Raw genomic sequence first — 16,864 nt, 5'->3', positions numbered from 1 at the left:
TCATGGTAAGTGAGATTTCATTTAGTAACAAATCTAACGAATAAATTACATCTTAATATTTCCAAGCAGCTGATAGGCGGCTCTTGAAGGTATTTTGTTCTCCTATTTACATTTTCAAGGCTGTTCTATATTCATAGTGATTCGTACTTTGGAAATATTATCCTTTCTTGGGGGTATTTCACAAAACTGGTCGTAAAAGATCAATATAAGATGATGTGCTAAAAGGGATATGGTGTGCTAAAAGGAATATGATGTGCATTATACAGTGTGACAATTTCATCGAAAATTGGAAAATAATTCGGCCCAAAACAATTTGGAATCTGTGTTCATTTGAGGGGGGGGGGTAGATGAGACTCTATGCTTTAAATTGAAGTTTATATCATTAAAACCGAATGGAATAACCAATTTAAATACTCCATTCATAAGAAAAGAATGTTAGGAGCTAACAATTTTCAATAAAAAAGTAGACGTGTTTATATTGAGACTATGTTGATAGTCTAAACGTGCACACTTAAAATATTGGGCAAAATACTGTCCACTGTGTTGGGTAATCATGGTAATGTATGTTAGTAAGAAAATATATATATTCTGGGCAATCATTATCCAATTCTTGAGCAAATTTATAACCTAATTATTAGTTTTTATTTCCCAATTTCGACAGATTCTAACCAATAGTTGCAATATGTTGCTCAGTGGTGGTTAAAAATTTGTCCCTTTTTTGCCCAACCTTGTTAGGAGTGTATATGTGCGTATGTGAATATATATGTATGTGTGTGTGTGAGTGTGTATGAGATTGGGGGTATGCTAGTAATAAGATGCATAATGTTCGCTGATCTAGGGAAGAGGGCTTTGGGCTTTCCCCATAACAAATAGATATAAAAAACCACGATTAAGAAAAAGGGGAAAGAAAGAAAGAAATGAAGAGGAAATGGTTGATATGTGATACTATTTTCTGAATGTTACTTTAAAATCTATCCCCCCCCCTCCATGAAAAAAATATCGATTTTTTGCATTAAAGTTTTCAAAAATTTTGCTCACTCGCTTCGCTCGCTAGAAGCTTTTAAGAAATGTTTGCCTCATACGCCATGTCATGCCCCTATAAATTGTTTGGGTGATCACGCTAATACAAAATGCAAAAAAAAAAAAATAGTAAGAGGAAGACACTAATGACTCTCTTGTTGCATACTGACCAGGATGTGTATATAACTGATAAGCAAAACAATTTGTGTGTGTTATTTTTCAATGTCCCCCCCCCCTATTTTTCAAAACCAATTGCAATTTTTGGCATGGTCAGCCCCCCTCCCACCCCCACTTTCAAAACCATTCCGCAGCTTCTGTACGTGGTAATAAAATAATGAAACATACTTCCGCGAATATTGAAATTGAATACCGTCTTAAAAAAAAAAAAAATATATATATATATATATATATATATATATATATATATATATGGCTGGAACTACTGAATTATAGCACTGGTGGATCCAAGGGGAGGGGGCACAGCCGGTCCGTTATGCCGTTAAAACACAAGTGTGCTCCCCCCCCCCTTGAAAGTGAAGACCTTGTTTTTTTGCTTGTCAAATTTTTACGTGGATGAAATTGTCCTTTATTTTGGGGTGAAAACTTTTTTTTTTGCTTGTCAAATTTTCCTCGGGAAAATGTGCCCTCCCCCCCCCCTTTGGAAAATCATGGATCCTACCCTGCAACAGGCGTATGTTATCAACAACAACAAAATGATAATCATGAACTTACATGACCTATGCGTGCTAGAAACAATTTGATTAAGAACACCTTATTCAATCTGGACAGAATTATAGTTCGAAGACGACAATTACTTTTGCATCTTATGCATCTTAATCATGTTAATGGACAAGGGAGACGAAGATGATTAGCTCCTTACCGTAAACAAGAACAATAGAACACCACGGACGATCTTTATTTGAAAAGGAGAATCCGTAATTTTGTACGTGTGGAAAAGAAAAGGAACGACGCCCCTCGAACTGTTCAACAATCAAATTCTCGGGCCCAAGAGAATGATGATGATGATATCGATGATGATGATGATGATGATGATAATGATGATGATGGTATTAATAATAATAATAATAATGACAATAAGAAGAAGAAAAAGAAGATGATGATGAAGAAGAAGAAGAAGAAGGAGGAGAAGGATGAATAGGAGGAGGAGGAGGAGATTTAAGAAAAGGAAAAAGATGATGATGAAAAAGAAGAAGAATAACAAGAAGAAGAAAGAGGAGGAGGATTTTAAGAAAAGGATGATGAAGAAGAAGAAGAAGGAGGAGATGACGAAGAAGAAGAAGAAGAAGAAAAAGAAGGGAATAAGAGAACGGAGAAGAAAAAGAAGGAGGAGGATGGAATGGAATACGGGAGAAGAAGAAGGGAATAAGAGAACGAAAAATAAAAGGAAGGAGGAGGAGGAGGGAATGGAATACGGGGAGAAGAAGAAGAAAATAAGGAAACGAGAGAAGACTGAAGATGCGGAGGAAGAGAATAAGAAAATAAGGAAGAAGGAGAATATTGTAACAAGGAGGAGAAGAAGCAAAAGAACAAGAAGAAAGAAAAGGAGGGCGAGTAGTAGAAGTAGATAAAGAGAAAAGGTGAAGAAGAATACAAAAAATAGAAGACGAATATAGGAAGAAGCTACAACTCCCAAACAGTACCAAGAGGGTCTTTTCGTATAAAGTGGAGTGGGTATTATCAGATAATGGTAAAAAGCAATTAAAATTCTTTATCGGGGTGGGGCGGGGGCTCATAGTCCTATGCCCCACTTTGGATCCACACCTGCGTATGAGGCTCTAGTGGATCCAGGGGGGGGGGCACAGCCGGTCCGTGCCCCCCCCCCCCTTGAGAAGCAAAATCAAAATTTGTAATGTAAAAATGCCGTTGAAACAGAAATGTGCCCCCCCCCCCCTTTGAAAATGAAGTTTGTTTTTTCTTGCTTGTCAAATTTGTCCTCGGAAAAATGTGCCCCCCCCTTTCGGAAAATTCTGGATCAGCCCCTGGTATGAGGTATATCATACTGAAGGCGATTCCGCAAGACAGTGCAGTGTATTGGGATGCGACGAACTTCACATCTAACAAAGATATCTAGCTGTTTTTCAGTGTTTGCTGGAATTCAATTTACTTTCTAAATGAAACGCGAATAGGAATTGAATATAGTCACAATATTATAAAGATCATGAATAATCCATGATAAAAACCAACCCGACAGTCGTTTGAGATATTAACAGCTGCTAGATAACGGGAAAGGGAGGGATGATGAGGCTAACGATTGAATAATGTGGTGCACTTAAAAAAATGAAATAACAAAACTTTTGATTTGATGATCGATAATGAAAAAATTTTGCATGTACAAATGCCAACTCGATTTTGTTTTAAGTGAAATTCCGTGAATGTCTTAATGCTGACAAATATATTGCATTTTAATTTTTTTTTTTGGTGGGAGCTTGCCTTCTAAAAATGATCTGTGAAGATATTGGCTATTGCTTCTCTCTTTGCTTTCAATGTAAAATTACAAATTCAACAAAGATTCGAATCGTAATTCGACCATCTCACAAGATGGCACAATCATGACAACTGTTGCACAAAATCAAGACATTACAAATTAAGAAATTCTATTGCACGAAGTGAAATTTGACTACTTATTGTGTTACACTCACCCGGTGTTGGAATCTATAAAAGCCTCTCTATTCTTGCTAATCACCACCCCTTCTCCTTTGCCTGCGCCGTAGCTCCGGGGCTCTCTGACCAATCTCAGCCGATCCTTATCCACCTGTTGAGTAACCGTCGTTCAACTTTTCCCTTCTACTGCTTTCTCGTTTTTTTTCTCGAAACCGTAGATTTTAAAGGTAAAAAGCAATCAGACGTCGAGATAATCTAGCCCAGACCTTTGATGTTGAAGTCTGTGATGGAGTTTTAGCGGCCTGTCAATGTGTTGAAGTTACCCAAGCTGGCTTGCTTTTATATAACTCTCTTTAGTACAAATACAAAAGGAAACTTCCCCAATATCAATCATTTAATCGTTTGGATTGATCGAGATTTGCGTTCGGTGGCGACACTTGCATGGGCGCAAAGTGATACATGTATTTTCAATCACACCTGCTGGTTTTTAATGCCGTAATCACCTGCCCTTAGAGCCGGGTCCGCCGGGAGAGAGAGATGGAGGGAGATGGAGAAGGGCGTGAGGACGGTGACGGTTGACGAACATAGCTGACATATTGATCGGCAGTGAGAGAAACAGAATGTGGGCGTGGCCTCGATGAAAGTGTTTATATGAAACCTTCTGTTTACAATAATATATAACAATCAATATGCAAGACAGTCAACCGGACTTTTAAGTCATTACTTGAACAAGTTGAAGAATACCGCAGGCGCTGTTTTTATATTTAAACAACCCTTAAAAAGTTAATTGGATAAAATTAGTAAAATAGGCATTAGGGGTGGGGGGTGCCCCCATACGGCAAGCTCATAATATTTTCATTCATTTGCTGTATATGTGAATTATTGAATATTTATTTTCTATAGCCCAATGGTTTGGGTGTTTTTCATGGCCACCTCCGACCCAAACAGCTTTGTATTTTTTAAGTTTTGAATATTAAGCTTTCCCTCTATTTAAAGTGCCCTAAGCTAAAAAAAAATCTGAACATTGCCCGTGACTTTGCCCCTTAAATTGTCGGTGAATTGAGCAGCAAGCAGGGGCGCACCATACCCCACCAGGACGGAACTAGGAATTCTAGTTGGCGATGCAAAACTGTACTTGTAGTAACTTAAGATCTCTTTGTTGACTTCGCATTACAATACATGTACATAATTAGGTACATGCAGGGTCATAAATATATGCATGTAATACCATAAATATAATTTAAAGGACATCCTGTTTTTATAATCTAAACTATATAGCATTATGATTTATTGATTATTGTTTCTTAGTTTATTAAGATTGACCTTATGATTGGTCGATTGGTCTTATTTTCCAGATCTATTCAACCTTGTATAGGGGAAACCATAATTCATGTATATTCCGGGATTCCTCATTCTAATGATTTTTCAATATTTCCCGAATCTGTATATTTCCTGTCTACTCCAAAATATCGCATAATTTCTTTATTTCCGAAGCCGCCTGTAAATCCGATCGTCCACAAATCTTGCTCAATATCCTTCCCATACTTTAAAGATAAAATATATTTGTATTTCGGGGCCATTTTCAGAAGCTCGTTTTATAAGATTTTAACCCATTACCATGAGCTTGGATGCTCGCAATATCATTTCCCACATTTTGATGAAATATTTGCATCCAACATCATCTTTTAGCACGTTGGTTTAGCAGTGTTTCGTATAGTTGAGAGATGAAAAAAAATGAAGCAGTCATATTTATTTATTTATAGAATATCCATTTCATAATTTCGTTCATAACAATTTTTCAAGACTGTTTAAATTTGCATTTTGGGTTAAGAATTTTATGCATTTTCCTCCGAACTTTATTATAGTTAGCATTAATCACCCCCTCTCCCCCTCTCTCTCTTTCTCATGTCTGTCTCATATTATTTTGTGAGGGGCCGATAATTATTATCCTTTTTATCTTCGTTTGTTTCCGTTTGTCTTTCTTTCTATCCTTCTTTATTTTTTATTACTTTCTCTCTTTCATTTTAGAACATTTGGTTTTGCATCTTTGTTTGTAATTTATTGTGTTACTTAATTTCCTTGAAACATCCATGTCGAACTATTCTTTTATTGTAAACCTGACTTTTGTGACTGTATTTTGTAAATAAAGTTTTCATTTGAAAAGTGAAAAATATATATATTTCGTTCTCTCTCTGTTTCTCTTTTTTTTTCTTAGTAAACGCTCTTTTCCGTTCTCTCTCTCCCTCTTTACTTACGTTCTTTCTAATTCTTTCTCTATTGTCCATTTATTGTTTTTATATTTTTCATTCTTATCCTTCCCCTTCATTTTATCCTTTCTTTCTTTCTTTCTTTCTTTCTTTCTTTCTTTCTTTCTTTCTTTCTTTCTTTCTTTCTTTCTTTCTTTCTTTCTTTCTTTCTTTCTTTCTTTCTTTCTTTCTTTCTTGCTTTCTATCTATCTATCTATCTATCTATCTATCTATCTATCTATCTATCTATCTATCTATCTATGTATCTTTCTTTCTTTCTTTCTTTATTCCTTCGTTTTTACAATCTTTCCCTTTACTATCTTTCTCTCTCCTTAAAATTATTAACCACCTCTAGTGGTCAAGAGGTTAGAGCATTGGACTCATAATCGTGAAGCTGTGAGTTTGAATCCCCGCTCTGCCATTGTCTCCACTTTGATGAAAAGACCCGAGAGTAATATGGTCAGCCACTGCGACTGATTAACTAAGACGTGAAATGTTTCATAAGTAATTGGTTATGCCAGGCTTGGCATTATACAAACAAAAAGCTGTCCTGCCGAGTTCCTGCGGGAGTTACTGTAACAGAAACAGAAAGAACTCTGTTTCTGTCTCTGTCTCTTTTTCTGCTTTTGCACTTTCTCTTTCCAATTTATCGTAACCTCCCACCCTCACATTCTCTCTCTCTCTCTCTCTTCACTCTTGTCCACTAATCCTTCTGTTTTCTTTCCTCAACCCCCTCTCTCTACCACAAAGTCCATCATACACACACACACTCTTATACACACAGGTGTACCTTCAACCACGCACGCACGCACACACCCATACATCCCTCACACGCCCCTAAAGTATAATTCTTGGTAATTTTCACTAATCATTTATATTTTTTGACATGTTCGATGTTAATGATAGCCTTTAGCACCTGCACCATTGATTAATATCCAATCACAGAGGAGGTTGTCAAAACCCATTGACCATAATAAGCTTTTTTCACAAGTTTAGTAACAATCTGAAAATGAAAAATCATGGCGCCTTACTCTATATATTATGTCTGCCTATAACGTCATCATTTAGAAACAAATCACGCTTTTGTTGAAATATTAAATGAGTATTCCTTCACGTTGTTTTAGCTGAGGTCATGAGCGTCCTTGCCATAGATTTGTTGCGATATGGACTTTTCGCTCAATTCTGCAAGCAAGTCAAATCACTATGTAGTCTTTTTCGAGCCTGAGGGTCGGTGAATCGAAACTTCAGTTTCGTCCGTGACTCTTGACAATCGACACATTTGTAATTTGTCGTCAGCATTGAAACGTCGGACAAAGACGTCATTTTTATTTGACTTGAATTTTAAAAAGAAATGGTGCGTTGTGTATAGGATTTGTGCGAAAAGCTCTAGTGAATAAATTGACAGCAGTCCTAAAATCGTTATATAAAATTGCTGTATACATTGCAAAGCTTTCAGAACTATTGTAATTGCTGAAGGTGTAAGAGACATAGGCCTGGAACACAAGTCTGTGCCTTTTTTATTTTTTTTCAAGTGGGGGGGAGGTTATTATAAGATGATTTAGAAAATTACACAGTAAGATATTCAATGTCTAAATGCTAGCACCAAATTATACGTTTTATTCCAAAATCGGGTCGCAGACCAATCGTTTAGTGCGCGGTGTCCTTAACGAGCAAAAGAAGAATAAGGGGAGAGTCTGCCCCGTCCCACCCCCCCCCCAAAAAAAAAAAACACGTTATGATTATTCTCCAAAAAAGAAGTAATAAAAAAACATTGTAAATGTATTCATGTCTGTAATATATTCTAGACATTGATACCTTGTTTTAAAACTTACAAAACATATCAAGCATAATGTGATGTGCTTTGAAGCGAGATGTCAGGCGAACTTTCAAGTCTTAATACAACTTCGCGATATAAATTACCATCCCCTCCAAATCTTGGTGAATTACAAATGCCTTCGCCGGAGCAAATATTGAGGATACTAATTATATCTGTGTCCCACTTCATTTCTTCCCAATATGTATGCAAGATTGCTAGATTGCTAAAGTGCTAAGCTTGTCCATAAGAAAACTGGGTTAAGAACGTGTACTTTTAAAAGAAAATTCATTATGGTTTTCTTCTTCTTCTTCTTCTTCTTCTTCTGCTGCTAAACCAAGGAGTCGTATCTAGAGATTTTCATCAGCTGACAGAATTCAAACATTGGGGGAATATAAGAAGAAATGGAGGAGAATGGCAACGTTCTTGTTGCAAACGTTGTCGTGGAAGTGCGAAAAGAAAAAGTGGGTCAGGTGAGAATATCTGTGGCAATACGGATTCCCAAGAGAGTGGGAGTTTGGAGGGGAGGGGTTTATTTCCGATTCATCTAATGCCAATACGTCGAATTGCCAACTCGTCTACTATCATTTGGTCTACCATCAGTTCATTCATTATCCACATGGTCTCATTGCCAATTCGTCCAATCACCATTTCGTCTAATAACCAGTTTGTCCAATAGACATGTAGTCCATATACCATTGGTCTAATTTGACTAAGACTTTTGTGCAAAATGAATGAAACTAAGATGGATATTAGACCAACTGGTTATGACACGAAATAGTCTTAGAAGAAATGGTGATTAGACGAAGCGATGATTGGACCAAATGGTTGTTAGACGAAATGTTGATTGACGGAATGGCATTAGACTAAATGAAAGTAGACCATGTGGTGAGTGGACGAGTTGGCAGTAGACGAATTGGCAATTTACCAGGGGAGGGGGCTCCCGAAATTTGGAAACATAGGGGGAGACAATGGAGGCGCTATGGGGAGGGAGAGGGGCGACTGCCCCTTTTATTTTTCAAATAGTGGATAAATACAAGAAGGTCATGAAGGAAGGGAGAAGGAAGGAAGAAGGGTATGAACATTAGAAGGTTCGGGCGTTGTACCTTTCAATTGGGGGAATGTGACGTCACGCTGAGGTCACCCCCTGTCCAACCCAGCCTCACCAAAGAGCCGCCACTATAAGGGAAGGGGCTATAAGTGTGTAGAATTTTATTCTAGGGGTGTGGGATTGAATAGGGAGAGGAAGCGGTGGAGGGAACAAGATAAAAATTAGACCGAAGATAAGTTGTTATAGATTCTTTGATAAGTTTGGTTATCAAAATTTACAGAAAGATAGGGAGGGGTATGAGCATTAGACAGGTAGGGATAGAAGGGATGCTAAAGAGACTAAGGGTGTGTGAGTGTGTGTGAAATAAAAATCAAACGCTAAGATTAATTTGATTCTATTATAGTGTGAAAAAATAGATAATCGAAGACATTCTATTAATGTATATATTATGATGCTTTTTTGTTGACTGTTAGAAGAAAAAAAAGGATGAATTTATAAGAACCAAATCTAACAGGAAATAAACAAATTGCTATTTATATTTAATTATCAAAGGTGCGTTTATGACAAAACTAATATTTATGACTCATTAACAGTAACGTTACTCCAATTGATGATAATTCCATTAATCACAATTTATTTTGTTATGAAAAATGAATCAGAATATAAAATAACTTTTATTAAGATGTGTTATTGTTTCAAAAGAGAAGCTATTAAGCATGTCGGTACCTAGACCGAATGAGGAAATATGGAGGTTTGTCAACGGGAAATATAACAAACTATCGCATGTTATTCTTTATTTAAAAGTACGCACTAAGGGGGCGGGGAGGAAATAGATCCGATATAGACATGTTTTTCGCCATTTGAATGAAGAATAGATTTTAAACATATGCTCTGGTGACATATCGGGTGAAAACATTCAGGCCCTACAAAAGAGCTGTTTGCTTTATTATTAACGAGAGGGTGACGTCAGGCTCCGATCGCTGATAAAAACAACATAACAGGTGAAAATGGAAACGGGTATCTCGAAATGGCAGTGGAATTATGGGTACCATGGAGACCCGTCTTTCGGGGTGATAGGTGGGCGATGGTCAGCGACTGAGAGAGGTTAGGTGATTGAAGTAAACCGTAAAAAAATTTCCCGATTGATCGAGGGGCGGCTCCTGGGTGAAGGGAGGAGGAGGGAGGGGGCGTGTCGATGAGCGACCGTCTCTGTGGCCCGTATTCTGAAGTCAGGTTTAACTTAGACCATGGTCTAACTCTGTACTAAAATTATGGGAAGCCAAACGTGTCAAAATTTTTATTAAGTTCTATGTTTCTCATGCTTACTGTGCTCTATCCTGATTCTTCAATGGTGAAGACAATCATCTATATGTATACTTCCTAGACAATTACGAATGATTTGAGAGCCAAATGAGCTGGAATATGATATCTCGACTCCTAGTGATTTATGTAACAATTGGCTATCCATACTTAAACCACAACTTTAAACCTGAGTTTAAGTTAAACCCGACTTCAGAATACGGGCCTGTGACTTCATTAGTCAGGAGCCGAAAGTGCGGGGGAGGGGGCTGGATGGGCTTCATCCCCACCCAATATTTTCCAAAACCTTGTACAAAAAACGTCAAAATTACCTTCTGATTGCGATTTTTGCATGGTCAGTCCCCCCCCCCCCGCCCACTTTCGGTTCAGCCCCCCCCCCCCCTCCTCTTTCAAACCCGTTTCGCGGCACATGTAAGTGATAAAAAGAAACAGGCAACGGATGGTGTCGGAGGGAGAATAGCGAAAGGAGAGCCTCATATGGGCCATGAAAACCGTTATACTTAACCATATTCCTAAATAGAGAAATTTCTAAGGGATCCTGGGGGGATCATGAAATATAGAGCATTACATTTGTCATTATAGACACATACTGTATGAGACAGAGGCTAGCACGGATTGGCAAGGTTTTCACTATTATCATGATTATTTTTGTTATAAGTATTATGATTACTATTATTATTGTGATTATCAATATCATCAACATTATTATTATCTCTATTATCACTATCATTGTTATTATTGTTGATATCGAAGAACTCGTCACCATTGCTCAACCAGGCATACACTTTGATCCGTTTCCTTTGCGCGTCTACTTCATACTCGTTATACATCACCTGTGAAACATTTTCTTATTTTAGTCCACATGCAGGTATGTTCTTCTCATCGTCTCTCCTTGTGGTTATTCTTCGTAAATTACTCATTTCATGCATCATGTTATTGTTTATTTCACATTTTTCTTCCCCTCTTTTGGCCACTATCATTATTTTAATAATGTAATTTAATATTAATGAATAATTTGTTTTGAGGGGTCCACGATTTACAAGCACAGCTTCACAGTGGACCTCTCCATTTCCAGCATGTTATTTTCAGCCACAAATATTTAATGATCCATATTAAGTTTCAAATGTATAATTTAGATAAATATATATATTGTGTTACATGTTTCTTTATACATTTCAATTGTTATAAATGTATTTATGATGGATTTTGTTTACTGTTTTGTTGCAAATGAGAAAAAATAAAACTGAAAAAAAACTGAAGGTAACATATAAATTGTAATAGGTAACATCAGGTTATTGTAATCACCCATGTCATGATAACGATGTATTGTCAAAGGGGGACATAACTATATAGACATGCTAGAAATGAACCTTGAACGCAAATCAGTTGTATAAGGCGCGATTTACGGGATAACTAGAAAAGGAGCGTCTTATAGCCGTTTCAAAAATGACAAAATTCAACAATGGAATTGATAGAACGAGTATTAAAGGAGAATGAAACTCTTGGAGCAAGTTAGCTTTTGTGAAAGCAGAAAAATCAAAGAATAAGATCAACAAAAGTTTGAGTAAAATAGGACTAGCAATATAAGAGTTATGAGCATTTGAATTTCGAGATCACTAATGCTATGGAGATCCTCCCATTGTCAATGCGACCAAGATCTATGATGTCACAGATGAACAACTCTCCCCTTTTGGACACTGAAAATATACCCCAAAACATCTCTTTTTGCTCATTCTAATATCATATGACAAACGATTCATCAATGATATAATGTTGTGAAACCTCTGTACTTGTCCTCTCATAAAAAGAACACCTCACCTTGTGATAGACTCTATAAAAGTGAGAATATAAGTGAAATAAGGTACTAAAGCAATGAGGGAGTTGTACGTGTGTGACATCACAGATCTTGGTCGCATTGCCAATGGGAGGATCTACATGGCATTAGTGATCTCAATATTCAAATGCTCATAACTTTCTTATTATTCATTCAATCTTCCTCAAACTTTCAACAATATGTTTCTTTGATTTTTCTCTTTGATATGGATTCAGCTGGTTTCAAGGGTTTCATTCTCCTTTAAACATTACCGGGATTCTGCCATAATATTCACATTTTACTTTGTAACATATTGCTCGGTACACTACGTGTATACATGAAGTTTTAGTATTGCTTTACCATATTTGTAGTATCTGTATGTGTTCGTGTATATTTTAATTTGTATTTTTATAAAAAGGGCCCTGATGAAAACCAGTGTCACTGCTGTTTGGGCTACCCATTTAAGTATGTGTGACAAATAAATACATAAAAATGAATAAATCATGTATATTACCAACATCATTATACTTTTAGCCACTAGGCCTAGAGAGGGAGTGGTGTGAAGGGGGAGAGAAAGAAGAAGGGTAAGAGGAAGAGAGAGAAAGATATTAAAAATGAGCCTGTATCTGTCGAAAGTATCACCATTTAGAGATATTCCAGTACCATACGAATGATATATCACCCTATCTCATATCTTCTCACACATTCGCTAAAATTTCTTCCCTTTCAAGACCTCCTCGATCGCTCTCACACCCAACAACGGATCACATCACATCATACAACTCAAGTGTCAAAGACCTTTCTCTACCTCACAACTCACACTTCAGTCTATATAATGTTAGGTGGTGGATCGATCCAGGTGGAGACACAATGGACGCCCCCCCCCCCTCGTATTTTCAAAATTTGCTATTTGTGCCCCCTTATTTCTAATACCAGGATCGGCTACCGCTATCTTATTCCCTTTAAACCCCTCCCTCCACGCCCTTTCTACATTATCGTATCCACAAAGTGGTAATAGGCCTACTGCCCCCTCTCCTCTTGTAACTTATAACCCCAATTATCTTTTCTCATGCAAAAGTGTGCAATACACAAGCATGTATACACTTTTTTACTGATTTGTTGCTTCTCGTTTAATTATACCTGTAATATTAAATGGCAGTTAAATGTAGCCTACTGTAGATTCCAATGTTATAATGTGGATTAACTTGCTTTGATTTTATTAACTATTAATCCGTTTATTAAACTGTTTTGTGATATTTGCTCCCTTAACGATTGCTGTTGAAATTATGAATAATCCAGTTAGTATGGATTTCAATCAGTAAACTAAATTAAATCTACTCTATTATTTTGTTCAATCCGTCAAGCCCTCTTTTCTCTATCTCCCTCCCTCCCCCTCTTGTATTCTCTATCTTCTTCCTCTACCCGCTAATCATCTCTCTTCCCCTCTCCTCTACCCCTCTCTCTCTTCCTCCATCAATATTTCATCCCCGTCTCTCTCTTCCATCCCAAACCCCACACCCTCTGTTTCATTCCCCAATTCTCTTGTATATCTTTCATACACATTATTTTGTGTCCCTTTTATATATTTCGTATGAATATGAAAATAAAAGAAAATGTAAAGAAGATCAGTTTACAGTTGTTTTGTAAGATGAATGAAGTGCTTTTTATCATTGCCCACTGATACCCCAAGTACAATGTTCTAATTTTACACATCATTCTGATATGACATTATCAATTTTAAATACAACATTGCCAGAACGTTATGTATCAAATAATATAAAATCTGAGGAAATATAATTATAACAGAAGAGAAACATTTCGCAAAGGGCCGTGCCACATCGTTCCCCGCAAGTAAGGGTGAGTTGCGTGAGTTTTGAACATGTTCAAAACGTGTCTGCGCCCGAATCAGGCTTCCGTGTGCTCCAGTAAGCAACTGCAAGTGAGATACTGTCAATGCGGCCAACCTGCGGGTAGCAAAGAATAGTCACCTGCAAGTCACACACAAGGCTTGCACAGAACGATGTGACAGGACCATACAGAAGTCAATCAACAAACAAAACTCACAGTCCTGGGCCCCGTAAACACAAAGCTTAGCGATGAATAGCAAATATGAAAGAATACTTCAGATTGGTTCCTGGTCAGAATTTCGAACCAAATGCACGTGTAACATTGACCTTGATTGGTCAGTCCATTTAGCGATTGACCGCTAATCTATGTGTTACCGAGCCCAGGTGTTTCACAAAGAATGGAGTGCGAATCAAAGATTTGCCAATGATTTAAATGAAACAAATAATGCACAGGTTGTAAGTGTGTTGTGACGATAATTAGCACTCTAGGGTATCTACCGCGATTGTACAAGGTACAAGTGCGGACTGCTTTAGCAAAATATTGTACCTACCCATGATGACTGTATCGCTACTAACATCATGACCTATACATTATTTGTTTTATAGAATGGGTTGATATGGATAAATGGCAGATGTACATTAACAGTCTTCAGAGTCTAATTTAATCAATGTGTGCTACATAACATTTTGCACACAAGGGATGTTTTATAAATATACATGTATATCAAAGCTAATTTTTTGTGATACCAAAAGCCTTACTGGATTGGCCATCAAAATGTAAGAGGTTAGTCCGACACTGATTAAAAAGTGAACATGCTTTTGCACATAAACAAATGTATATATTGCTCATGAGTATGAGTGAATATGAACAAATTCAAAACATAGATTTGCAATGTAATGGTTTGAGGTTAAATCAGCGATAATTATACAGTGCGCATGTAAAGTCTTTTTGAGTTGTATTTAAAACAAATTTGTAAATACCAGCACAGCAAAACCATAGAGTATTCAATAATGAAGATAGAATACTTATAAATGGAACAAAATCGCTATTTTATTGACATAGCTTTGGAGAGTAGCATGCATAGAATAGGGAATATTTTTCAAACAATTATGACCCATACAAAACATGCACTCAAGAAGTCTTTGGTTATGTCTCACAGTACATCGAAACAAACTAAATTTCAGTACAGATTACCATTATTAATGACGGGTGTTCCATCTTAAATCCATCCAAAATTCTGAAGTTCATTGCTAATTCAGAGAGTGAAATGATGAATTTTTGACTAGAATTAATAGGATATTCTTTAAAAAACAATAGTGCATTGAAAATGGTATACTTACTTTGTATTTTTATTTCTCTTCCAAATCTTTGATCATGTGCAATATTAGTGTAACACAAATGAGCTAAAGCAGCTTCCAACACAGTACATTGTTTTAGTATACACAGAATAAATCTGAATGATGGAATAGTCAGAGTGAGATCCGTCATCTGAGAAGGTTTCAAATAGACCAAAAATTCCATTTATCTGCAGACACATAACATTTATATATAAAAAAAGCACAGAGAAACTCAGTCTCATTGGATAAGAAACTAACGGTAATTATCAGTACTGACAGGACAGAAACGTTGTTAGTGCTAACAATGCGCTAACAGAGGCCCTGTTACAACCAGTAATGTAGCAGCGATGCCTAATGTTACAACAATGCATTACTTACACGTTGAAATAAATGTTTTGACGTCACAATCCGAAAGATGTGACTGGGCTTACTGTTAGCGCTCTGTTATTAAGCTAACAACGTTTCTGTGTGGCTGGCACTGATCATTTCATCTAGCTATCAAAAAAGTGCATAAGAAAATAGCACATTAAGAATAGCACTCAAAGACATTGATAGCACATTAACAGTACATGAAATGTATAATGATGATGATACAGCTCAAAGAGAAATATATGTGACCATTATCCCAGGTTGTATGGTTGTACATTGTAGCTAACACAGGTATTATCAATAATTTCTGAAATAAAAGAGGCTTTCTCTTTATGAGGGCAAGCAATAATCAAAAGACCAATGTATTATAATATCCGGAAAACACCAGGAAAGGAAGTTCCAATATAATAAGCAAAATATAAAAAAATATACTGAAATTATGAGGATTATTATCATCTTGTGTGCATTGTTTATAAACTCACTCCAGCTTGTAAGAAGAGATTGATGAACAAATATATATATATCATATAACTGCAAATAGCAACTAGAAATAATTCTGCCCCATTGATCTGAAGGGCATCACATATTTAAAGGAGAATGAAACTCTTGGAGCAAGTTAGCTTTTGTGAAAGCAGAAAAATCAAAGAATAAGATCAACAAAAGTTTGAGTAAAATAGGACTAGCAATAGAAGAGTTATGAGCATTTGAATGTCGAGATCACTAATGCTATGGAGATCCTCCCATTGGCAACGCAACCAAGATCTATGATATCACAGATGAACAACTCTCCCCTTTTGGACACTGAAAATATACCCCAAAACATCTCTTTTTGCTCTAATCATATAACAAACGATTCATCAATTATATAATGTTGTGAAACATCTGTACTTGTCCTCTCATAAAGAGAACACCTCACCTTGTGATAGATTCTATAAAAGTGAGAATATAAGTGAAATAAGTACTAAAGCAAAGAGGGAGTTGTACGTGTGTGACATCACAGATCTTGGTCGCATTGCCAATGGGAGGATCTACATGGCATTAGTGATCTCAATATTCAAATGCTCATAACTTTCTTATTATTCATTCAATCTTCCTCAAACAATATGTTTCTTTGATTTTTCTCTTTGATATGGATTCAGCTGGTTTCAAGGGTTTCATTCTCCTTTAAGGGCTTAGGAAGAATACTGCCCTCTAGAATCCAATATTGTACAGGCAATAGGGAAAAATAAAACTTTGTCTATGATAGTTGGTCAACACACAATGGCACATGCAAAGACAAATACATTTTGTAGAAGCGGCACCTGGGCATGTTGAAAGGATCTTTTTGTGGGGAGGCAGGACAAATAAAATTATGTGCCTAATCAATTAAATAAGATATTTTTCTCCCTTATTACATATCTTGGCCTGGGAGGCCCCTCCCCCGGC

General features: G+C 36.7%; 1 protein-coding gene across 1 annotated transcript; it reads left to right on the top strand.

Annotated features, from left to right (window-relative positions):
* Positions 1 to 2,213: 2,213 nt before the first annotated feature.
* LOC135157921 (uncharacterized) lies at positions 2,214 to 2,609 on the top strand. Its single transcript, XM_064115116.1, has one exon. The coding sequence runs from the start codon at positions 2,214 to 2,216 to the stop codon at positions 2,607 to 2,609; it is 396 nt and encodes a 131-aa protein (XP_063971186.1).
* The last annotated feature ends 14,255 nt before the right edge of the window (positions 2,610 to 16,864 follow it).

The sequence above is a fragment of the Lytechinus pictus genome, unplaced genomic scaffold (assembly GCF_037042905.1).
Source record: "Lytechinus pictus isolate F3 Inbred unplaced genomic scaffold, Lp3.0 scaffold_20, whole genome shotgun sequence".
Classification (NCBI taxonomy): Eukaryota; Metazoa; Echinodermata; class Echinoidea; order Temnopleuroida; family Toxopneustidae; genus Lytechinus; species Lytechinus pictus.
The sequence above is the reverse complement of the archived record's forward strand: the minus strand, read 5'-3'. Positions and strand labels throughout refer to the sequence as shown.